The sequence below is a fragment of the Elephas maximus genome, chromosome 24 (assembly GCF_024166365.1).
Source record: "Elephas maximus indicus isolate mEleMax1 chromosome 24, mEleMax1 primary haplotype, whole genome shotgun sequence".
In the NCBI taxonomy this organism is placed as follows: Eukaryota; Metazoa; Chordata; class Mammalia; order Proboscidea; family Elephantidae; genus Elephas; species Elephas maximus.
In genome coordinates, this window is record NC_064842.1 from 22,636,041 (window position 1) to 22,661,300 (window position 25,260).

General features: G+C 37.3%; 1 protein-coding gene across 2 annotated transcripts in view; it reads left to right on the plus strand.

The window, feature by feature from the left end:
• The window catches only part of FH (fumarate hydratase), a 30,421-nt gene extending 6,051 nt beyond the window's left edge, over positions 1-24,370 (plus strand). Inside the window, exons 2-10 of one of the 2 annotated variants that reach the window (XM_049868312.1) lie at positions 684-818; positions 6,683-6,793; positions 8,081-8,257; positions 12,345-12,527; positions 14,742-14,907; positions 16,438-16,641; positions 18,091-18,218; positions 20,533-20,686; positions 23,605-24,370. In XM_049868312.1, coding sequence (XP_049724269.1) covers positions 684-818; positions 6,683-6,793; positions 8,081-8,257; positions 12,345-12,527; positions 14,742-14,907; positions 16,438-16,641; positions 18,091-18,218; positions 20,533-20,686; positions 23,605-23,747 — 1,401 coding nt within the window. In that variant the 3' untranslated portion in view covers positions 23,748-24,370. The remainder of the gene's footprint in view (positions 1-683; positions 819-6,682; positions 6,794-8,080; positions 8,258-12,344; positions 12,528-14,741; positions 14,908-16,437; positions 16,642-18,090; positions 18,219-20,532; positions 20,687-23,604) is intronic. The other variant, XM_049868313.1, reaches the window with a different exon arrangement.
• Positions 24,371-25,260: the final 890 nt, after the last annotated feature.

Genomic DNA, 25,260 nt, shown 5'->3' on the forward strand with positions numbered 1-25,260 from the left:
TTCCATGAGTTTTTGCTGGTAGTGGTCTCATACAGTATATCCTTTCGTGCCATCCAGATCCTTCCATGTTATGAGATGCTTCATCAGATTCTTAAATGGTTGTATCACCCCCGAAAAGTTTAAGAACTGATCTAGTCCATCTTCTCTCATCTGTCCATTTGATTTAGAGATGGGAAAAGATGACTTGCTGAAGGGGACACAGTTGCTAAGTGTTGGACCTTCTGACTTCAAAGCCTGGACTGTTTGTATGATACTATGCTATCTCTCATGCATAATATTTGTAGACCACAGTTAAGCTTTCTTTAAATATGTGACATTTATGAATTTCAAAGTATCATCTCTAGAATATTTTTTAAAGTCCCCGGTAAAATAAACATTAATGTAAGTACATTGAATTGGCCAAAGCTTGACCTATAATAAGCATATAAATTGGAAAAGATCATTTGTTTATTATGTGAATTCTACATCTTCAGCGTCTACATTAATAAATTTGTGTGAGAAAAATTTCCCAAGAAAAGAGCTAGAGGAGGAGGGAGTAGAATGAGGACCCAAATGGAATTTTAGCCCCTTTTGTCTTTGTGGTACTTACTAAGATTTCTTTGCCCTTACAGCTGATGTGATGTTATTGCTTTTGGAACTTGGTTTCTTTTCAAGTTGTAACAGTGTCTTATCCTTGTCTTTAGGCGAGCCAGAATTCCTATCGGATAGAATATGACACTTTCGGTGAACTCAAGGTCCCAAATGATAAGTATTATGGTGCCCAGACAGTGAGATCCACGATGAACTTTAAGATTGGAGGTGTGACAGAACGCATGCCAGTGAGTGACTTTGTGGAGATATTGGCTTATTTTGGATGAAATAGGCTTTATTAAGATAAATCACTTTATAAATAAATGTTTTACAGAATTGAAATGTAAAGTAATTGACTTTGTGAGTAATAAGATGTTTTCCTCTCAGTAAAATTTCAAAGTTAAAACTTTTTGAAGTTTGTTGTTGTATGCTATTGTTTGGGGATGTGGTTTTAGATATTTTTATTTTATTTGATAGAACTAAGTGATCTCCCTCTTCGTTCTTGTTAGAACTTTATAGATTCTTGGTAGGATTTTATAATTTGTAAACATTTTTTATTTCAGTGCTCAAATTCAATTTTTTTACTCATTCATTACTCAGATTTTTCTTTAGTGTTACACTTCTATCTTGTTTTCAGTTTTCAGAAAGTCATACACTAATACATCAAGTATTATTCTTTACCGTGTCAGATATGCAAATAGACGATTTGTAAGTATTTGTTCATGTCACATGAATGATTTAATGATTAGAAAACTTTATACTCTATTTCATTAAATCTGAGATGCCATCATTTGGGAGCCACCCAGATATGTACCACTGAGAAGAAAAGGCTGCTGATTAAAGTTTGTGGCATGTCATCGGTTGTAACGTGCATCTTGATTTCAGAGATTTCATAGGGTCGCTATGAGTCGGAATCGACTTGACGGCACTGGGTTTTTTGTTTTTGTTTTTTAAAGTGTGAAAAGAATTGATGAAATATATTACATATCCTACTGGAGGCCAACCAGAGTGTGAATAGTCAGCGCAGGAATGCAAGATACAATAATAAGGAGCCAGCCTTTAAAAAAAAACGCTTATTTTGTTTTTTGTGAAAAGATACACAGCAGAACATACACCCATTCAACAATTTCTACATGTACAGTTCAGTGACACTGGCTACATTCTTCACATTGTGTCACCGTTTTTGCTATCTCTATCCATATTCTTTCACCACCATTGACTTAGACATGCTGCTCCCTAAACTTCTCATCTATGCTTTAGAGTTACTGTTGTCAATTTGATCTCATACACATAATTCTTTAAAAGAGTGCAATGCTCAAGGCGAACATTCTTTACCAATTTAGCTAAACTGTTGTTCAGCTTATAGATGACTTCATGTGATAGTTCCAGTTCAAGTTTTAAAGATTTTCTCTGGGCAGTAGATTCAGCGGTTCCTTCAGTCTCAATGAGTCTAGTAAGTCTGGATTTCATAAGAATTTGACATTCTGTTCCACATTTTTCCCTCTTCTGATCGGGATTCATCTGTTGGTTCAGCAGTGGTAGGTAGGCACTGTCCAGTCCTCAAGGAGACAATAATTCATGGAGGCAGTCAGACCCACAGTCTGGTTCCTTCTCTGATTCCTGTCTCCTTCTTCCTCTGCTGCTCCAGACAAATAGAGATCAATTGTTATATGTTGAATGGTAGCTCACAAGCTTTTAAGACCCAAGGTACCACTCACGGAAATAGGGGGTGGAACAGAAACTCTAAAAACTATATTAGGCCAATCAACTGGAGAGTCCCACAAAGCCATGACCCTAAGATTTTGAACCAAAAGAACTAATCCTATGAGGTGTTTGGTTGTACCTAAGTAGTATCAGCAACTGCAGCCTCTTTATTTTTTTGTGGGGAGGAGGGTTGCTGTTGTAAAATTACATATAACACATTCGCCATTTTGCCCTTTTTCTGGTATACAACTTAGTAATATCAGTTACATTAGTCAGGTTGTGTAACTATTACCCTTAAGCAATATGTATATTCTTACTTGATGGCAACAGGTTTGGTTTGGTTTTTTGGTTTATAGACATAAACTCACTGCTTCCCAGAGAATAATTTCCTCTCTTCCTCCCTGCTCCCACCCCAGGTAGCCACTAATAATATTGGTCTCTATGTATTTACCTATTTTTGTCACTTCATGTAAGTGAAGTCATATAGGATTTGTCCTTTTATGATTATTTCACTCAGTATAATGTTTTCGAGGCTGATCCATGTCATAGCATATATCAGGACTTCATCTCTCTTTATGGCTGAGTAGTATTCCATTGTATGTATGTACCACGTTGTGTTTATCCATTCATCTGTTGATGGGCATTTAGGTTGTTTCCACCTTTTTGCTATTGTGAATGGTGCTTCAGTGAACATAGGGGTAAAGTGTTTGTTCATGTCACTACTTTTAGGTCCCTGGGCTATATACCTAGGAGTGGAATTGCTAAGTCATATGGCAATTGTATTTTTAATTTTTTGAGGAATTGCCATATTGTTTTCCACAATGATTGTACCATTTTACATTCCCAACAGCAATGGATAAAAGTTCTCATCTCCCTACGTCCTTACCAACATTTGTTGTTTTCTGTTTTTTTGATCATTGCCATTCTAATAGGGGTGAGGTGGCATCTCATTATAGTTTTGACTTACATATATCTGATGGCTAATGACAATGAGCATCTTTGCATGGATTTGTTGGCCGCTTGAATATCCTCTTTGGTGAAATGTCTGTTCATGTCTTTTGTACATTTTTTGATTGGGTTATTTGTCCTTTTGTTGTTAAGTTGTAGAAATTTTATATATATTTTAGATAGTAGACTCTTATTGGATATATGGCTCCTGAAGATGTTTTCCCAGTCTGTAAGTTGTCTTTTTACTTTTTTGATAAAGTCCATGGACAAACGTAATTATTTGATTTTTATGAGGTCCCAGTTATCTATTTTGGCTTCTGCTCCTTGTGCATTTGATGTGGTATTTGATAGTCTATCGTTAAACTCAAGCTTTGCCCCTATATTTTCTTCCAAGAACTTTATGGTTTTAGATTTCACTTTTAGGTCCTTGATCCATTTTGAATTAGTTTTTGTATGTCGTGAGGTATGGATCTTGCTTAATTTTTCTGTTTGCAGATATCCAGTTTTTGCCAGCATTGTTTGTGGAAGAGACTGTTCCTTCCCCATTGAATGAACTTAGCACCCTTATCAAAAAATCAGTTGACTGTAGAGATGAATTTATTTCTGGGCTCTTAATTCTATCCCATTGGTCTACAGATATATCATTAAATCAGGACCAGTACGTTTTGAAATTGGGAAGTGTGATGCTTCCTACTTTGTTCTTCAGAATTGCTTTGGCTCTTCGGGGCCTCTTGCCTTTCCATATAAAGTTGAAGATTAATTTTTCTATTTCTATTAAAAATGCTGTTGGAATTTTGATCAGGATTGCACTGAATCTATAGATAGCTTTGGGTAGTACTGACATTTTCACAGTGTTAAGTCTTCTAGTCCATGAGCACAGAATGTCTTTGCATTTATTTAGGTCTCTCTTAACCTCTTGCAGCAGTGTTTTTAGTTTTGGTTATATAAGTCCTTTACATCCTGCTTAGGTTTATTCCTAGGTATTTTATTCTCTTAGGTTCTATTGTAAATGGAATTTTTTTTTTTTTTTTTAATTTCCTTTTCAGAATTTTCCTTGTTGGTGTATAGAAAACCAACTGGTTTTTGTGCGTTCTTGTTCCCTGCAACTTTGGGGAATTCTCTTATCAGTTCTAGAAGATTTCTTGTGGATTCTTTGGGATTTTGTCTATATAGGATCATGTCATCTGCAAGTAGAGATAGTTTTATTTCTTCTTCTCTAATTTGGATACCTTTTATTTGTTTTTCTTGCCTTATTGCTTTTGCTATGACTTCCAGTACAATATTGAATAGAAGTGGTGATAGCAGGTATCCTTCTCTTGTTCCCATTCTTAAGGAGAAGGTTTTCAGTTTCGTAGCCAGCCTTTATCTAACCCGTTGCCATCAAGTTGATTCTGACTCATAGCAACCCTATAGGGTAGAGTAGAGCTGCCCCATAGGGTTTCTAAGGAGCGGCTGGTGGATTTGAACTGCCGACCTTTGGTTGGTAGCCAAATGCTTTACTACACCACCAGGGTTCTAACAGATATCCTCTAAATATATATTTTTAGTCTTATAATAAGTTTTATTTCCACATTTTGACCCATCTCTAAGCCTTCAAGACTGAATTTTGACAGTTTTATAGAATTTTACAACAGGCAGCTGAATCTCATCTGAAGAAACTCTGTCCACCTAGCAGCAAGTTTTGTGATGAGGTAAATATAGGATCTGACGGTATATGGTTTGGTGACAAAGTGTAGCAACCAATCCTAAAGTATTCTCATGTAATTCAATTTCTGGGGTTAAGGATGTCAGCCTTAGCTAATGTTGACAGGAATAAGCGTGGCTCATGTTTTGAAACGTCCTATTTCAAATGAGCAAGTTATGTGGTTCTGTGGTGCATGGTTATCTGCTGTTGCTCCGTAGACAGGCCAGCTGTTTGAGTTATGTCTATGAAAGATGGAGACCTGGGGTATCAGTTTTGTCTTTTGGTTTCATCTGGATTAATTTCTTGATTAGTTATTAAATGTAAAACAGACTGTATGTGCCCTGAACTGAGCAGTATGATTAAACTCAACCTTTGCCCCTGAAATCCAAAGGAAAAGCAAAAAAGATTAGGAATTTCTAGTGTGAATAAATTAAGAACAATGCTACCCTTCTTTTCTCCCTAATGATACAGTTTACCATTTTGTTTTAATGGTGCTCAGTGAAACTCTTTCCACTGTGACTCTTTTTCATTTTTATGAGTCCACATGCATTGGAGCCAGTCACTCCTTTCAGATGCCAGTGGTCATGGGCATTCAGTTATGACTTTGGTAGTGGTTCAACCCACCGCCACAGTTTTTGTTCCTATATTCCCCCTTTTTTTTTTTCCCATGTTTAAAGCTTTTAAATCTTCTAATCCTGTGTGCCATTTCTCTCCATTTTGTTTGGGTGAAACATTTGTAATGTTTTAATTTTATTTTCTTAAAATTCAAAATAAAAATTTTTTTGTTTTTATTTCCTTTTCTGTTTGTCCCTCAGCTTATATTCACTCTTTGGCCGTGGCTTAATATGTTTTATTCCTTAGTTTTCTTTGTTTTTTTTAATTTGATTCCTCTCCAAGGGCTATAATTTCTGTTTTATAAGTTCAAACCCCTCTCTCCCTTACCCTCCCTTCTCCATTCTGCTCTTTCCTCATTCAAACCTGGTGTGGGATCTGTACTACATTCTGTATTACCAATTTGGACAAGAACTCATAATTCATTTCTTACAAAAACCAGGTATCATTTCATGACATCTCATCAAAATTTATTCAGTTTATCCTTTCAAATTGGTGAGATGATTTGGGGTTCAAAGTGAAAAGGTCTGCTAACTAAAAGGGTTTGAAACATGCTTATATATATTGGAAATTGGCAATTTTAAGCCTGTAGAGACCTGAGTTTTTTTAAAAAGTCTTTTCAGAAAGTTTCTGGTTACATGAGTGTCAAGGCTTCACCAACTACTAGAATATCATGAGTTTTTTTGGTTTCGGAATGAATTGATACCATATTTAGTGACTGGTTTTCTCCTACTGGGTGTCCTAAAGGAGAAGGAGAAATTCATGACGCAGCATGGGGTCCAGCAAGGAAGAACGCTGGTGCTTGTTGGTGAAATAACTGAGTGCTGTTTGCTGTGACATGCAGCGTATGGAATACACAGATGTACTTTACAGTGTATATCTTAAAAAATAGGCTGATTGGTACCTTGTACGTGTGTGTGTCTGTGTGTGTGTGATGTATGCACATACATATGAAGAGTGAATTTATTTGCTTTTTTTTTCCTTTTTTTGGTTCGTTATATACCTATCTATAATTTTTTCTCTATATTCTCAACATTTTAGGGTCATACTGATACTTAAGTTATTGGTTTATGTATACGTTTTATCCCTACATAAAGCAATGATCCGAAACTTTCATGCTTAATTAAAATTGCAAGTTTGACACATTTTTCTGATTAATTTCAGGCCCCAGTTATTAAAGCTTTTGGCATCTTAAAGCGAGCAGCTGCTGAAGTAAACCAGGATTATGGTCTTGATCCAAAGATTGCCAGTGCAATAATGAAGGCAGCAGATGAGGTAGGTGATAAGCATGTTTACTTAATAGCCTCGGACCAGGAGGAACAGGAGGAAAAGGACACTGTGAATTCCGGAGTTAACGCATTTCAAACTAGGACGGCAGCATTGTTGTCTGGCGAAGATGTTAATGATGGTATAAAGTATTCTACTGTCATAAAATTTCTAGATGATCTTTTTAAGCCTCTAGACTTTCCTCTAAGTTTATGATGTTTTAAATTGCTTTTTTGAAAAGATACCATCCGAACGTATAGATTTGATTTCTTATTTTATGTATAAATGGTTACTTTTAAAACTAGTTGGTTGTATGATATTACCAAACCAAAACCAAACCCATTGCCATGGAGTCGATTCCGACTCATAGCCACCCTATAGGACAGAGTAGAACCGCCCTGTAGGGTTTCCAAGGAGCACCTGGTGGATTCAAACTGCACACCTTTTGTTTAGCAGCTGTAGCTTTTAACCACTACGCCACCAGGGTTCCTGTATGATAATAGGCATGGAAAATGTAATTCACTAATAACATTATTTTAAGGAAGCAATCAGAAATAAAGTTTAAAAGCTGTATATAATGTTCTAATTATTATTTTTATAAAATTGGAAAAAAAATTAAAGTGAGCCAGCTTTTTAAGGTAATAAATTTCCTAACCATATGCTAATTTTTTAAGCTCAAATCATTCCAGAAGATGAAATACCCACTCTCTTAGAAAGCTTACAATCCAGAAACTAACACATAAGCCAAAAGTATAAAAGTATGACAAAAATAGGGCGAAATCTGGGCAGTGATTGTTTCTGCTTTTGGCAATTGCTACTCATCGGGCATCTGTGAGACGAAGTAGCTATTAGTGAATTCACATTTAGTCCATTATCCTGCTGACTCCAGTTGTAACATCTGTTAGATACTCCTGCTGAGCACCATCAAAAAATGTGTCTAAGGACTTAACATTTTGCCAGCCTTAACAGGTGGCCTTATCTGAACGCTATTAGAGGAGACCCGGCTTTTGCATAAATCAGCCTTCATTTGAAATCAGTGAAATTACCATACCATTCAGAGTAGATAATATTTCGCTTTTTCTAATAGCAGTGATTTGAACAAGTGATACAGCTGAAGCTGAGATTTGCTGGACAACCACATTTGAACTGTGGGTACTGTTAGCAAGTCATTTAGCATATTAAAAAAATGGTACTGTAAATGGGGCTTGCTTAATCATGGTTGATTAAAATAGTTAAATAAATACTAAGTGTTTCGTATTTTGAAATACTCATTAACAATTTTTTATTTCCTTGCAGGTAGCTGAAGGTAAATTAAATGATCATTTTCCTCTCGTGGTATGGCAGACTGGATCAGGAACCCAGACCAATATGAATGTAAATGAAGTCATTAGCAATAGAGCAATTGAAATGTTAGGAGGCGAACTTGGCAGCAAGAAACCTGTACATCCTAATGATCATGTTAATAAAAGCCAGGTTAGTATATGATCTATTCTTTGTTATAAATTAAAAAGAACACCTGAACGGTGAGACGGTACACAATACTGGGGAAGCCAGCACAGCTTGTCAATGGCAAGGTTATGGAAGCTCCACAGACACATCCAAACTCCCTGAGGGACCAAATTGCTGGGCTGAGGGCTGTGAGGACCATGGTCTCCAGGAACATATAGCTCAATTGGCATAATATAGTTTATAAAGAAAATGTTCTATGTTCTACTCTGGTGAGTAGCGTCTGGGGTCTTAAAAGCTTGTGAGCAGCCATCTAAGATACTCCATTGGTCGCACCCTGTCAGAAGCAAAGGAAAATGAGGAAAACCAAAGACACAAGGGAAAACTTAGTCCAAAGGACTAATGGACTTCAACTACCACAGCCTGCACCAGACTGAGTCCAGCACAACTAGTAGTGCCCAGCTACCACCACCGACTCCTCTGACAGGGATCACAATAGAGAGTCCCGCACAGAGCTCGAGAAGAATGTAGACCAAAATTCTAACTCACACACACACACACACAAAAAAACAGTCTTACTGGCCTGACAGAGACTGGAGAAACCCTGAGAGAGTATGCCCCCGGACAGCCTTTTAGGTCAGTAATGAAGTCACTCCTGAGGTTCACCCTTCATCCAAAGATTAGACAGGCCCGTCAGACAAAATGAGACTAAATGGGCACACCAGCCCAGGGGCAAGGACTAGAAGGCTGGAGGGGACAGGAAAGCTGGTAGTAGGGAACCCAGTGTTGAGAAGGGAGAGTGTTGACATGTCATGGGGTTGGTAACCAGTGTCATAAAACAATATGTGTACTAATTGTTTAATGAGAAGCTTTTTTGTTCTGTAAACCTTCATCTAAAATACAATAATAATAATAATAAAAGAATTAAGATAAGTAAAATAAAATAATACATTATACAATTCCTTTGCAATTCCTAAGTTCAAAAGCTCTGTAGAGTGAAAGTTTTACATTACTAATTTGGGGCCAAAATTTGACCTGATCAGAACTCATTTGGCAGCAAACCCATCTAAACTGGCATTAGTCTATTTATAGATTTTGTAGTCACATAAAGTATGTGTTTGATTATGGGGTTTTGCAGTACTCTCCATTAGTGGTGCTATATACTATACAGTATATAAACCATATTACCTTTCTAAAGTCTGGAAAATTCCAAAGCACATGTTGTCCAAAAGGTTTTGGAAAAGGAGCCCAGTAGACTGTGACTCATGGCGACCCCATGTGTATCAGAGTAGAACTGTGCAACTAACATTTGAGAAGGCAACTAATATTTACAACTGATCAGTGTTAAGCAATGTATTTCCTACTCTCATTTTAAACCTTTAAAAATGCAGGGTTTACAGGGAGAAAATAATAAAGTGAACATTTATAGTGAAAAAAAAAAGAATACTTGAAATTTTTCTTGTAGAACTAACATTAGCTTTTTGACAAGGAAGGTTCATTGTACTTAAATTCTTTAACTAAGAAGACTTCTTATAAGTAGTAGATTATAACTGCCGACCTTTTGGTTAGCAGTAGAATTAACCACGGAGCCACCAGGGCTCCATAGAGCATCTATATACTCTTAAATTAGTTTCCTTTAATGCTAATATCTTACATAGTCATGACACTTTGGTCGAAACTCAGAAATTAACATTGGTGCAATACTGTTAACCAAATTACAGACTTTATTAGAATTTCCTCAGTTTTTCCACTGATGTCCTTTTTCTGTTCCAGGGATAAGTTCAGGCTGTCACATTGCATTTAGGTGTGAGGTCCCTCTAGCCTCCTCCAAGCTATGACAGTTTCTTGGTCTTTCCTTGTCTTCTGAGACTTTCGGAAGTTGTGGTCAGGTGTTTTGTAGGATGTCCCTCAATTTGGGTTTGTCTGATGTTTTCTCATGATTAGGATTAGGAGTTTTGGGGAAATATATCATAGAAGTAAAGGGCCCCTCTCATTAAGCATCAAGGTGTAGATGATAGCAACATGATTTGTTAACTGTTCTTGTGTGCCTTCCAGTCGATTCTGACTCATAGTGACACTATGGCGACCCTATAGGACAGAGTAGAACTGCCACATAGGGTTTCCTAGTAGGTGGCTATGAGTTGCAATCAGCTCGATGGCAATGGTTTTTTTTTTCATGTGTAGGACAGCAGACCATCAGGTCTTTTCTCCTGTGGAGCTGCTGGTAGATTCGAACTGCAGACCATTTGATTCGCAGCCACGTGCTTAACCATTGTGCCACCAGGGCTCATTGACTTGCTACTAGGTGATGTTAACTTTAATCACTTGGTTAAGATGGTGCTTGTCAAGTTTCTTCACTGTGAAGTTACTCTTTTTTCTCTTCCATACTTTATTTTTAGAAGTGACTAGTAAGTCCTATTCACACTCAGGAGAAGGGGGAATTAAGCTCTACTTCCTAGAGTGAGGAGTATCAAAACATTTATGACATATGTAAAATCACCACAGTAATTAATAAATAACATTGGAGGAGATACTTTGAGGCCATGCAAATGTCTTCCTGTTTCTCCTTAAACTTTAGTCCACTAATTTTAGCCTCCATTGGTGGATCTCGCTACAGCAATTCCTGCTGTGGCATTTTAATGGTGATTTTCTGTTTCCTTATTGTTTTTACATTTATTAACTAAAATTTTTCTGTAAGAAATATTTGTCCCTTCTCTTCCATGTATTTGTTTATTCAATCATTTGTGTATATCACTGTGGACTCATGGACATTTACTTTATTCTTTGATTTATAACCAATACTTCTGTTATTATTTTATTACTCAGTTTTTTCCAGCTTTGGGAGCTCTCTTTGCTTGGCTTTTGTGTGCTTTTGACGTGCCACCATCCTTTAATTTATTTTTCTTTTAAAACACTTCCTGCACTTTTTTATTGTACTAGGAGATGCTTTAGGCTCCTCCTCCTGTATATTCCTGACACCGGCCCTGTTGTTGTGAAGTGCCGTTGAATTGATTCCGACTCATAGAGACCTTGTAGGACAGAGTGGAACACCCCTATAGGGTTTCTGAGGAGTGGCTGGTGGATTCAAACTGCTGACTTTTAAGCTCTAAACCACTGCACCACCAGGACCATAGAAACAGCCATTTTCCAAGGAATTCTTAGAAAAGCTTATTGAAGAATAATGTTTAGAAGCCAAGATCTGAGTGCTAGATATAATTTATTTTTAAGTATTAATAGGGAAGTTTTTCATATAAATTGATTATATGAAGGACTTTCCAAACCCAATTCTTGCCTCTAAATATGAGTTTATTTTTTGTATACAATTTAAGTTTAAAATTTACTTCAAAATAATATAGTGCGTATGGTAGGGTGGAGGAGTGGGGTGGCACTGTAGATGAAACAGGGTTGGCTATATGTTGATAATTATTGAATTTAGGTGGTAGGTACATGGGTGTTGGTTATGCCATTCACCCTAGGTTTATAAGTCGCTCTGTATTTTCCATAAGAAAAAGTTAAAAAAAAAAAAAGGAATGTATCTTTTTAAATAATGTTACACTTTAAAAGTACAAGTATTTAGTACGGGGCAGCAATTGAGGAAAGCACTGAGCTGAATTTACCTGGCCGGGTCCCAGTTCTGTGGTTCCTAACATTTCAGTGAGTCACACAGCCTCTTTGAGAGCTTGGCTTTCCTATTTTTAAAGTGGTGACCTACCTCACAAAATTTTCCTGAAATTTAGTAAATGAAGAAATGTTTATGAAAGATTGTATGCAGCATATAACTGTAAGGTATTTTATTATTGCTGTCTTGAGATGCGGTTGCTAACTGTACATCTCTGTTTCACTGTCGTTTATTAGCAGATACAATAATACGTGAATACATTCAGTGTAGGCGATATATGGCATGATACAGTCCTCGGAGGCTCTATACAAGAAACCAGGTGGCTTCTTATTTGATCCTAAGTGACCTGTGACTTGCCATACATAAATGTAGTTGAGCCCTAAATACACTGAATTTGGAGTGGTCATTCAGTGATTTTCCTAATGAGACATTCAAGTTTGTTTTTTGTTGCCCTTGATTACTATTATGCATTTCTTCTGAAATGTCTCCAAACAGAGCTCAAACGATACTTTTCCCACTGCAATGCACATTGCCGCCGCAACAGAAGTGCATGAAGTACTGTTACCAGGATTGCAGAAGCTACATGACGCTCTCGATGCAAAATCCAAGGAGTTTGCCCAGATCATCAAAATTGGGCGTACCCATACGCAGGATGCTGTTCCACTTACTCTTGGACAGGTATAGGAGTGTGGCTGGAGTATTTTATTAAATTTAAGTATTGATCTAAACGGCTACAATATTGCCCTCTAACTCAGACTGGGTTTAAAAGGCCAAGTTAAAACAATGAAGTTAAAACTGCGTTAACCGGTCATCAGTTTTTATTGACATCCACTTAGAAGAGTGCAGCGCATGGTGGCTAAGAGCCAGAATCTGTGTCAGACTTCTTGGGTTCAGATCTTAGCTTTGCTCAGTACAAGCTGTGTGACCTTGGGGAAATTATTTAATCTTTCTATGCCTCATTCTTCCAAGCTGAAAAATGAGGAAAATAATAATATCTCTTTTGTTGCATAATTGTGAGAATCAAAAGAGTTAATTCATGTAGAATGCTTAGCACCATGCCTGGCACGTAGTAAGCACATATTAGTGTTTGCTATCATCACCTTCATCAATATCATTAAAATCTTTTCTTTGTATCTCTCACTCTAAATTAAGTAGATTCTTCAAAAACTAATTTTAAAGTGATTAAATGAAGCAGATTATACTTTTAAAAAATTGTTTTAGCTACATGCGAAAGAGGAATCATTCTCTTCTCCAAAATACCCAAAAATACTTCTGTGTTTTTATCAACGGTACCTTAAGGAAATGTCAGGATGAATAGTTCTGTCTCCGTAAGCTCACACTCTAGTTTGGGAGGTAGGACGTACACAAATGGTGTATCAGTTAAGATACGGTTATATGTTCCAGGTATTAGGTGATAGCTGCAACTAATAGCTATCGAAATTGAGGGGAGGGAAGGAGGTTAGCCGCTGTTTACTTGGAAAGATTCTTATTTGTGACTTTGCTCAGATGATGGTGATGGCAACACTGAAGACAACTTGATAATTTAGCTTAATTGCAGTATGGCGTGAAGGAGGAAAACTCGAAATGATTAATTGAAATACAGGTGTTATGACTAAATTGAACTCATGAGATTAAGTCACCTTATAAGACTGTGTCTTGTAAGTACCGTGCATAACTTCCAAGTAGGAATAATGTCAGTCTTGGAAATTTTTGAATAGCCTTTTGGTTTCTAATTTTTTCCCCTTTTTTTTGTGTGTCACGTGTTGAAAACCACTGTGCTGAAGCCCGTTTGGACATGACCCAGCCTCTTTTGTTATATCATCATTCCTCATATCGTGACAGAACATTCTGTTTTTCTGTTTGGCTTTATCTTGTCAAAACCATTTATACTTGCCTGTATTGAAATTGTGTATTGAGCTATACCTTTTTCCCCAATTAAAATATATCCGTAAGTGAATCTAACTGGCATATATAAAATTGAAGTTCTATCAGATGGATCAGGATAACCCGAAAGGACTTATATTTTTAGAAAATACATATTTTTTCAAATAGTATGAAATCCTAATACTAATCAAATCTAATAATAGTTTTCCAGTGTTTTTAGGCAGAAAAAAAGATAGATTTAGGGTATGGAACCATATAGCCTGGCATGGCCAGCTGTGTCCAACTTATGCATATTGTCCTTGCATAACTGTTAAGAGATACCTTGCCACATTAGAAACATAAAAACTTTGTGGTTGCCTTATTTAAAGTGTGTCATCTTTTGGGTGCCAGTGTGACATGAATAGCAGAATTGAGATGCATCTTGAAGCTGTAGTCTGACGCTCCCCTGGTATCTTCTGGTGCTGTTCAATGTATCACTTAGCTTCTCGAGGCCCTGTCAGATGTCCTCATGGAAAGATGTCCCCTATCAGGTTCTTAAACTGAAATTGTATGGAGAGTGTTTGCATTTTTCTTGATAGAGAATTCACTATTTTTTTTTTTTCCTCAAAATTGTCTGACAGAGACCAGCAAATGATAAGAAATCCCTTAAGCTTATTTAAATAGACTGCAGATAAACCAATAATAAATAACATAGTAAAGTCATTCTTTTTTAAAGTTTATTTTCTGTGTTGTTTTTCTTTACTTTCTATTAAAAGACCAGATTATAAACAGACTGCTTGTAACCATCTGTGGCATTGTCCAGTCTTACGGGCTTGTAAATCCTCATCCTTCCCTACACTTTGCTCATCTCACCAGTTGAAACAGTATAAATACCACTTGAGTAGATTATTATTTAGTATTCTGAAATGTGTTTAAAAAAAAAAAAAAAAACTTCAATTTAATGCAGTTAGAAAAACTTGTAAGCCCTTAGGGAATTATTTATCCTCACTGCACTTTCTTTCTCTTCAGGAATTTAGTGGTTACGTTCAACAAGTGAAATATGCAATGACGAGAATAAAAGCTGCCATGCCGAGAATCTATGAGCTCGCAGCCGGAGGCACTGCTGTTGGTACTGGCTTAAATACTAGAATTGGCTTTGCAGAAAAGGTTGCTGCAAAAGTGGCTGCACTCACAGGTTAGTGGTAGTGTGAATTATTAATAATTTTCTATACATTTTCTAGGTTTTTCCGCCTTGAATTCTTCCAGATTTAAAGTTAGAAATATACTTTCCCATCAAACATTTGTGTTTTGTATCTGTTTCAGATGTCATAATGTAAATCCCTTGGGTTTTTTAAAAAATTTGCCATCTATGAGTCCGTACAGCCTGGGATTAAAATCTGCCAATGCTGGCTTTGTTTACTGCCTGGTGGTGGGCAATCATTTTCCTTTTAAGGCTGTTTTGAATGCCAGTTTTCAAAGCAGGTGGAATCACCCGATGGTTAAAAAATTCGTTTGAAAGGTAGATATGTTGTAGATATTAACATGCTTGGTATCTTTTTTTCCTTCGACATACTGTGGTATTTCTTTCAATTATTGGCCTTTAAAAGGTAATTGAATTATCTTTCCTTTACTACAGTGAGTACTATACCCTTGATAATAACTATTAACGGAGCCAAGTTGTCATCTCCAGATATCTCTTATTAAGATGCAGATCACATTAAAGGGCTAGGGTAGAGATACTTATGCAATGCACATTCTTACTTACTAGCAGCACTTCCTAAAAATCAGATTTTAATGGAGAAGAACTATATTCTTAGAGTATAGACTATACTGTTATGTTGTTGCTAGCTGCCATCGAGTCAGTTCTGAGTCACAGTGACTCTCTGTACAACAGAATGAAATTCTGCTGGGTCTTGTGCCATGCTCATAGTCATAGTTGTGCACGAGCCCACCGTTGCAGCCACCGTGTCAGTCCGTCTCGTTGAGGATCTTCCTCATTCTTGCCGACCCACCCTTTGACCAAGCGTGATGTCCTTCTCCAGGGACTGGTCGCTCCTGATAACATGTCCAAAGTACATGAGATGAAGTCTCACCATCCTTACCTCTGACGAGCCTTCTGGCTGTACTTCTTCCAAGGCAGATCTGTTCGTTCTTTTGGCAGTCCATGTATATTCAAATAGAATATGTTGGTCTTTAAAATTTTGAACATGGGAGAGGTTGACTGAGAACATCTTACTCATTTTGGCTTCCTGTTCTCTCAGAGATTCTTGTGGGCCCCCTAGCTAGAGGAAAGAATGGAACAGAGTAATGCGGGTAAAAACAGTTGTACTAGGAAAGGATTGTGGAACAAGGCAGAGTGAATTTTACCTGCCTTTTTTTTTCATCCTTACTCAAGAGTAGCCAGGTAATCATACAAACGCGTTTGCAGCGGAGAGTGTTTTTTTTCCCCACGATATATTTATCATGCTTATTTTTTCACCCTTTAAATGTGCAAGTGTATCACCACGTTGTTTCCATTCCTTCAGGACTTCTTAAAGACACGTAGACAAAGCTTGAGACATAGACAAAGCGGGAGTCTTAAGTACACACTTTTCTGAAGTAAAATTTTTATTTTTTGTTTTTGCTTTTCATATGCTAGAACTTTCTGTTTACCTTACTGATAGTAGAAGAATGTTTTTGTTGTTGTTGTTCACCCATATAGGTTTTTTCTTTTTGTGTTCTTCAGGCTTGCCTTTTGTCACGGCTCCAAATAAATTTGAAGCTCTGGCTGCTCACGATGCCTTGGTTGAACTCAGTGGTGCCATGAACACTGCCGCTTGCAGTCTGATGAAGATAGCAAATGATATCCGTTTTCTGGGCTCTGGTCCTCGGTCGGGTCTGGGAGAACTGATCTTGCCTGAGAATGAACCAGGAAGCAGTATCATGCCAGGTATCATCCCTAGTAGATACAGCTGGAACTTGGCTTGTTCCCAGGCATTGTCATCCGTAGAACGTTTCCTTTTGTTTAATGTCATCTTAAAGATGGATGGAGTAGGGTACATGAGGCAGCTTGTTTCAGAATGTCTCTGTCACCCCTTTGATTAGGACTTGTAGGGGCATCACCCAGTAAGATAGGAAAAAAGAGTATGAATTAGCAGCATGTACTTTGATTCCCACTAGAAAACATATAATGGTTCTATCTTTTATAGTTCAAAAGCCAAGAGAATTCTAGAACAGACTGTTAAAGCAATCCGCATGGGTTGAATAAAAACGAGTCATACCAAACGCCTCTTACTTCACCGTTTCCGTTGGGCTGTGGGCCTGTTAAATAAGCGAAGTGATACAGACACTGTATGTCTCGATTTCAGCATGTCATTTGACAGACTCAGATGATAGTCACTGAGTCGAGTGGAGAAGTGTGGGCATTACTGTGAGATGGACACAGCTCGGGGAGCAGTGACATTTAAGGGGTGACTAATGAGGTGACTTCAGCCTGGAGGGCTATCTTGGCAGTAAGCTGGAGGGTTCCGCCCCTTCAGCATTTACTGGTGACCGAGGTGAAGGCACAGGTTACTGCTGATAGAAGTTGAGATAGCAATACGTTGGATGACAGAGCCAAGATTCATAAAGGCCTCTGATTCATAAAACTGACAAGGTGACTTTTAATAGTGAAAGAAGGACCTGACTATGAATTCTTTTAAACATACATCTGTGTAGAATGAGAAGAGATCTGACTTTAAAGTAATTCACGTTGAAAAATGACATAAGGATTTAGTTGATTGCAAATCCCAGGTGATTGCCTAAAAACGAGAAGTAGAAAGTCACAGATACAGAAATAATCTTCCCAGCGTGTTACCTTGTACTTGTCAGAGGATGTCTGGGACATTGATTCAAACTTGACCTTGTCAGAGGAGTGTCACCAGGGTGATGTGGTTCTGGAGACTTGTATGATGAGTAGGACCAGCTTCCATGTCAGCTTCCTGCGGGAAGCCTCCCGAATATTGATACGTGTTCCCATAGCAGCCTGCCTGTCTCTGTAGTTATCCCTTACCTATTATAGTTGCCTGCTCTCTTCCTAGCCTCCAAGTTCTGTGAGGGCAGGGACTTTGTTTTTCCTGTTCACCAGTGTGTTTTCCATAAATATTTATAGAATGAATGAAATCCATGCAGGTACGGAACTATACTTAATGTGTAGTTGTGACTCAGTTCGTTGCTGCCCATCCCCTTGTTTTTGGTTGGTTACACTAAATTGACATTGATGGTTAGGTCTCTGCTTTATTGTATGTTTTACTTCATTTAATGGATTTTTTTCCGATTTGACATTAAGCGTAATCTTTATTGATGCCTGAATTCATGAGCATATTTGATCTGGATTCTCTCACTGGTGATTTTCTTAAAGGAAAGGTGAACCCCACCCAGTGTGAAGCAATGACCATGGTTGCCGCACAAGTCATGGGGAATCACGTTGCTGTTACTGTTGGAGGCAGCAATGGACATTTTGAGTTGAATGTTTTCAAGCCAATGATGGTGAGCTTTAAATTTGATTTTTAGTGTTTTTGCCTGCAAAGGCCAAGTTGTCTTGGTTTTTGTCTTTCATAAAGGTTTCCAGAAATTCCACATTAGGTACTTGAATTATGTAAGTCGTATGGGAACTTAACCATATATTATTTTAGAGGATTCAACCTGGATATTTAATTAGGTGACTTTTAGCTCAGGTAATTTGGTGGTTTGCTTTTTTTAAATAGGAAGAAAAAGTCTGAAAATAAGGTATAGGTTTCTTCCTTGTATCTCACCACTAGGGGTGCTAAAAAAAAAAAAAAGCCACTGCTGTCAAGTTGATTCTAGCTCATAGTGACCATGTAGGACAGAGTAGTGTTGCCCAGTCCGGTGTCAAGTCTGTAATCTTTACAGAAGCAGACAGCCACATCTTTCTCACTCAGCGCAGCTAGTGGGTTCCAACTGCCGAGCTTTCAGTTAGAAGCTGAGCACTTAACTACTGCACCAGTGGCTAGAAATGTTTAGGTCTCCTCAGATTTTTTTAAAAAAAAGGAAAATAAACCCCTTTCAGCCCTGTCTCCATCTCAGGCTGCCTTTTTTTTTCTTCCTTCAAAGTCTGTCTTTTTGAAAGACTAGTCCATACTCACTTTCACTACAGTCACTACAGCCTGGCCTCAGCCCTCATCACTTGTGCTTGGCTTGCTCTCACAGCGTTAGTGACCTCCTAAACTCAGTAGACTTTCAACAATGCTTCTTTTACTGACATTTGCTGCCGACTGTTCCCCCTGGAAACACGTTTTCTTCAACACTCTCTCCTGAGTTCCTTGTCTTCCTGTCATCTCTCAGACTTTCTTTCATTGGTTTTACCACTTCCATATTCCTTGAACACATTAGTGTGCCCACCAAAACTGTTCTTTTTCCTTAACTTTATGAAGGTGGAACAAGAGGGCATCATTTTTCACCCAGTTTCCCCAGCTACAAATAAGGGAGTTGTTGGCATCATATAGAGTCCTTTATTTGTGTAAAGCATTATATCTAAAATAGATTGGGGACGTGTATCTAGTTGGTATCTGGTGTAAAGTCTGAACATGCAAATGACAAATATTAAGTATATCCATTCAGTGTATCTGTCAGATATTTACTGAGGTTTACTCTGTGCCAGGCACTGTGCTGTGTTCTAGTGATAGGCCAATTAATAGGACGTTTTCTTTGCCCTCATGGAGTGTACGTTCTAGTGGAAAATAAAAAAGACGAGCCAAAACAAGATTTAGAACTATAAGCTTTTGCTTTCAGATCAGATTATTAACAATTAATGCCAGCTGCCTTGCATAATAAGTGACTGGTTAATTTTTTTTTTGTCTTTAATAGAAAATAAATCCATTTGCCTTGTAATAAAATACCAAATTAGACCTTAAAGTTCTGTACCTTCTATTAGAGTCTTGTATTATTGGCAGTATAGTTGTCACACCCTGGGTTTTAGGCCAAAGGAAATTAGAATGTGGATATATCATAATAAATACTGAAAATGTAACCTAAAATTAAAAGAATGCCTAAAACAAATTAATTGATTTAACACTATTTTTAAATATTATATGAAAAGTTATTTTAAAGTGACCATGAAATATTTTAGTTTAAGTGTAAAAAAAAAATGTGGTGATTATTCAGAACTTGAACTTGTAAGCCCTGGCTGGACTTTCTAACCTCCGTATCTTTGCTTATCCTCTTCCTTCTACGGGAAGGTTCTTCTTCTGTCTCTGGCTCATCTGCATCCTCTCCGTCAAATAGAGTGTCACCAGCTCTCTTTCTCTGTGCTGTTCAGTGCTCCATCCCTCTGTCTCAGAACTTACCACAGGGTATCTTGTGCTTTAGGTATCTGTATTTGCATATTCTCATCTGTTTTCAATTTTTGTGCCCTCAAATGTTTATAATTCCTTTCATATTTGTTCTTTTACATCAAGCCAAAACCCATTGCCGTCGAATCGGCTCCGATTCATGGCAACCGCATGTGTTACAGAGTAGAACTACTCCACAAGATTTTCTTGGTTGTAATCTTCACAGAAGTAGATCACCAGGCTTTTCTTCCATGGCACTGCTGGGTGGGTTCAAACTTCAGTCTTAGGTTAAAAAATTAGATGAGCACAAACCATTTGTGTCACCCAGGGACCTGTTTTCTTTTATATAGTACCTTATAATTTGTAGGAGTGCTGTATGTTTTATTGAATTACAAATTTATGAACCATAAATAACATTATTAATAATATGTAATACTATTTATGAATAATATATGTTATTGGACCAAAAAAAAAAATGTGAGACTTAGTAGGTTTGTCTCTTTCTCCTACAGATTAGAAATGTGTTACACTCAGCAAGGCTGCTGGGGGATGCTTCAGTTTCCTTCACAGAAAACTGCGTGGTGGGAATCCAGGCCAACACAGAAAGAATCAACAAGCTAATGAATGAGTCTTTAATGTTGGTGACGGCGCTTAATCCCCATATAGGTAAGATCTGAAGGAATAATAATATTATTTTGAATACAGAATAGAAAAGTTGAACATTTTTAGAGAGATTACTGAATCAATGTGTGTGGACAGCACATTCCTTTTAGATATTGTTTCAGTAAAATCTCTTTAAAATATTTGAAATTGTGTTGAAAAGTATATATTTATAGCTTAATGGTGTCATAGTTCTATCAAAAACTTGATTGATGATGCTTCATTTTTTTCAGATGTCATAGTGAATTCTGAAGTGGTAGTTTAAACTTCCTGTGCTCTTAATGGAATTCAGATGCTTGGCATTCTGTGTGCACCTTTGTGAAAGGTTGATTTGTTAGGCCTCCCAGCTGGCAATGTCACTAGGTGGCACTGGCTCAGTAGCAACATGGAATGAATTCGTTTTCCTGCCTTCTCTAGATTCTGCTCTGCTGTGTTTTGTTGTTGCTTTTTGCATTTATTTCTGAGATGGAAAATTGCTATTAAAACAAAAGAAAAAGATGTATTGCTTATGGGAAAAATAGGGAGAAATGCAAACATTTTATGTAAAACCATGCTTTGGTATTCTAAGCCTTTTCCAAAACTGTAAATACTTCGTTATGTACAATCAAACGTCTATATATTGGGATTATAGACTGATTGTAGTGATTCCCATTAAATATACCCACTCCTCACTTATCAGCATGTTTAGTTTCCAAAGACCAGGTCATTATGCAAAAATTGGCATTATGTGAAAATGGAGGATGACCACATCAGCTCACAAAAATGGAGGATGGCTGCATCATTACATAACTGCTAAAGTACATCATTACATAACTGCCAAACCACTGAAAATCATGGCCCAGCCAAACTGACACATAACCATCATCACAGCCAGCATTACTCTCGCCTTGCACCTCAGCGTTCATTACTGCCAGATGTATGGTGTTAACGTGCCAAATAGTCAAATAGTAGATTTTTTTTTCATTGTAAGTGCAAAATGTCAGGTAACAAGATAGTCGGTAAGTTTTTTTTAACATATCTGTGTTTATTTTGCTTTTATTTGTGATTTGATTTAAATAAACAGAAAATATTTAAATAAATAGAAAAGTATTTGACTTTTGCGGGTTTTAAGGCATTCATTGCATTATGTTATGATGCATTAAAGCCTTTTTCTCCCTTTTCCTTACTGCCAAGCTGAGGATGTTAACATAGTTGTTGGTTTTCTGTTTTAAAACAAGTTGATTCCATCATTTGGCTTGATAGGGTTACTGCTTTAAAACATTATTCTGTAATCCTGAACTTTACATTAAGCTATAAGTTCAGTTTTACAAAGTGCACTTGGCTTGCTTTGGGTAGCTCTGAACTCAATGTGGTATCTGTTCTTTGATGTAGTATTGAGATTGGTTATGATATTTTGATCCATTTTAAAATTATTGTATATCGGCATTTAAGTGGCGAAATACAAAGGGGAACCTGAAGGCTTCTGTGCAAAATATTTCATCAGCTCTATACTTCAACACTTGCCGGAAACATTTGAATTTTTCCTGGAGCTGAGTGATTTTTAAACCTTTCCTGGAATTAATTTAATGTGATGTGAAAAGACTTATCAGAGGCCATACAAAGATAAAATGGAAAAGCAGCACCTTACTGGTTGACCAAGCATGAACCTTACCATGGTTCTTGTACGTCCTTGTTAGGTAACATGCTGATTGTTAATAGTGTTTTATAGAATTTGAAGTGAAGTCTTAAGAAAGCTCAGTGTGGTTAGCATTAATGCTTGGACTTTATTATTAACATAAAAATACAGGTTACATAAAATTGACCAAGAAGTTTAACATGAGAAACCTTGTTAAAAGTTATTGTGATCAGTAAATGCCATTTCAGCATGTTTAACATTCACAAATTCAGTTAAGTAATGAAGTACCCATAATTTTCCTTACAGAGGGTTATTAATTGCATACTGACACATAACATCTTGCTTGGTTGATGAGCATACTGCTTCAGCAGGGTTCTTCCCTTTGGTCATTTTCCTCTGACATTGCTTTTTACTTTCCTACCACAATGGTTTTATTTTTTCTGTCCTTTCTTGCTTTAACTGTCTGTCTTTTTTCTTTTTAATCATGTTAAAACAACTTGCAGAACTGGCTTGCCTGTTTGATGTAGTTGTTAGGTGTCATCGAGTCAGTTTCGACTCATAGTGACCCTATGTCCAACAGGCCAAAACACTACCCGGCCATGCTCCGTCCTCCTTTATTAATTTAAAAGTTATTCTGAAGTACACAGTACACCTCTGATCTTTTGTAGAAGTATGTATTTCTACTAAAAGTTCCCCACCTGTAATCTTGTGATGTCTGGGAAGAAGCCAACTTAGGGAAGACATTGCAGCCGAGAGCTGACTTGCTGTTGGAAGTGGCAGTGGCCCTGAGACACATCATTCCTTAGAACCCTGACTGCTCTTCCCTCATTGTGAGAGGAGGACTCACAGCTCAGAGCGACTCCCCACAGTTTCCACTGTGCAGTACTGTGTATTTATTGTAGCGTTTAACTTGCTAATACTTCACTGGAAAGATAATTGCTCTCTTATTAAACATGTTGTTTGAAACAACACATATTTGCACTATCCAGGTGTACATTTTTATGTCTTGGTGCTACATTATTTTCCTCTACCCCCCATGAAAATATCCGACTTTATGTGCAGTTTCAACTTAGGAAGACTATGTTGTAGAAAATGAGATAGGTTTATGTCTGCCTTGTTTAAGAAAAGTGAAGGTTTTATGATATGTAAGAAATGACAGTTATCAAGATAATCACTGTTAAATATTTTTAAGATTAAAAATTACTGGTTGAGGCCTATAGCATCACTATCAAGTCAGTAATAATGATGGGCATTTGGTTAGGAAAACAAATTTTACTACTAACTCCATCTTTTTTTTTTTTTACTTCAGGGTATGACAAGGCAGCAAAGATTGCTAAGACAGCACACAAAAATGGATCAACCTTAAAGGAAACTGCCATTGAACTTGGCTATCTCACAGCAGAGCAGTTTGATGAGTGGGTGAAACCTGCAGACATGCTGGGGCCAAAGTAGTTTAAATATATTTATAATAAAAACAATCATGTTGTATAAAATAAAACAGACTCCTTATTTTTCTTATACCCAAATGGATAACCTTTTAAAGAAACTGCTATTAAACTTGACTATATCTGGCAGAGTAATTTGATCAGTGTGTAAAATCCAAGGACATGCTAAGTCTAATGTGACTTCAGAAAGTATAAAATAAAATAATTAAATTGTATAACATTTTTTTTTAAAGTCTCATTTTTCTTTTATGTTAATTGACTTGTATTATAGTTGAATCTACAGAAAGAACCATGTCAAATTGTAAAGGGTTTTGATTTTTTCTCCTTGATAGTGTTTAAAGAAAAAACCCCTTAGACGTGAAAAAGCACTTGCTATTTCGTTATTAAATCTTGTATGTAGCCACCTTTTATTTTCCTGTGATCTGGGAGAATAATTTGACCAAACACTTGGCCTTCTGAGTGAGGACTTGTGGGTGTGTTTTTAGAAAGTAGGTAAACAAATTAGGACACATATATTCTCTGTTTTTGTCAGTGTTTTCAGATGTGATGCGTGTGCAATTTGCTTTAAAACAAAGCATATTTTTTTCCCTAAGTCTATTTTGTTAAAGAAAAAAAAAAAAAAAGATTTTTATTGGAAAAAAAAAATCACAAAATGAAGTAAATTAGATTGCTTAGCAGAGGCTGCAATGCACCAACCAAACTAGCAACCGTTGCAGACTTGTGGAACAGTATCCCTACCGGGGTGCCCCATGTTTTGCCAGAGCAGGCATCTTCAGTCTGAACAGGCTGTAATTTGAAGGATCGACTAGAGACATAACCACTTTTGTAATAAAGATAACAGCTGATCAAGTTCCTAGCCTCAAACAGTCTTTGCACAGCTGTCCCATATATCATACCTTATTATAAGCCATCATGTAATCCTTTGAGCCGAGACAATCATCTGTGTATGTTTGTGGAGTAAAACAGCATGCTTTATGATGTAATCTTGAATAAAGCTTTTGGAAATCCTTGTTTGGGGCTATACTGAAAATCAGTGTACTTCAGTGATTCTCCACTGGGGTCAATTCCCTCCCCTCCCCTCTCCAGCGGCACATTTGGCGATGTCTGGCACAGTGGTTAAGAGCTATGGCTGCTACCCAAAAGGCTGGCAGTTCAAATCTACTACCTGCTCCCCGGAAACTGTATGAGACAGTTTTACTCTGTCATATAGGGTCGCTCTGAGTCAGAATTGACTCGATGGCAAGAGGTTTGGAGACATTTTTAGTTGTCACATCTGAGGTGCTACTGGCACCTAGTGGGTGGAGGCCAGTTAGGCTGTTAAATATCCTACAATACACAGGACAGTCCTCCCACAACAAAGAATTTTCCAGCCCAAAGTGTCAATAGTGCCAATCTTGAGAAATCCTGGAGTACTTAAAACTAAAAAGTACATCTCCGGATATGCTCCCCACCCAGTTATGCTTCTCTACTTGTGTCTCTTGTATCCTGGAGTTGCAGTGACCTATTAATGGAGGTCATGA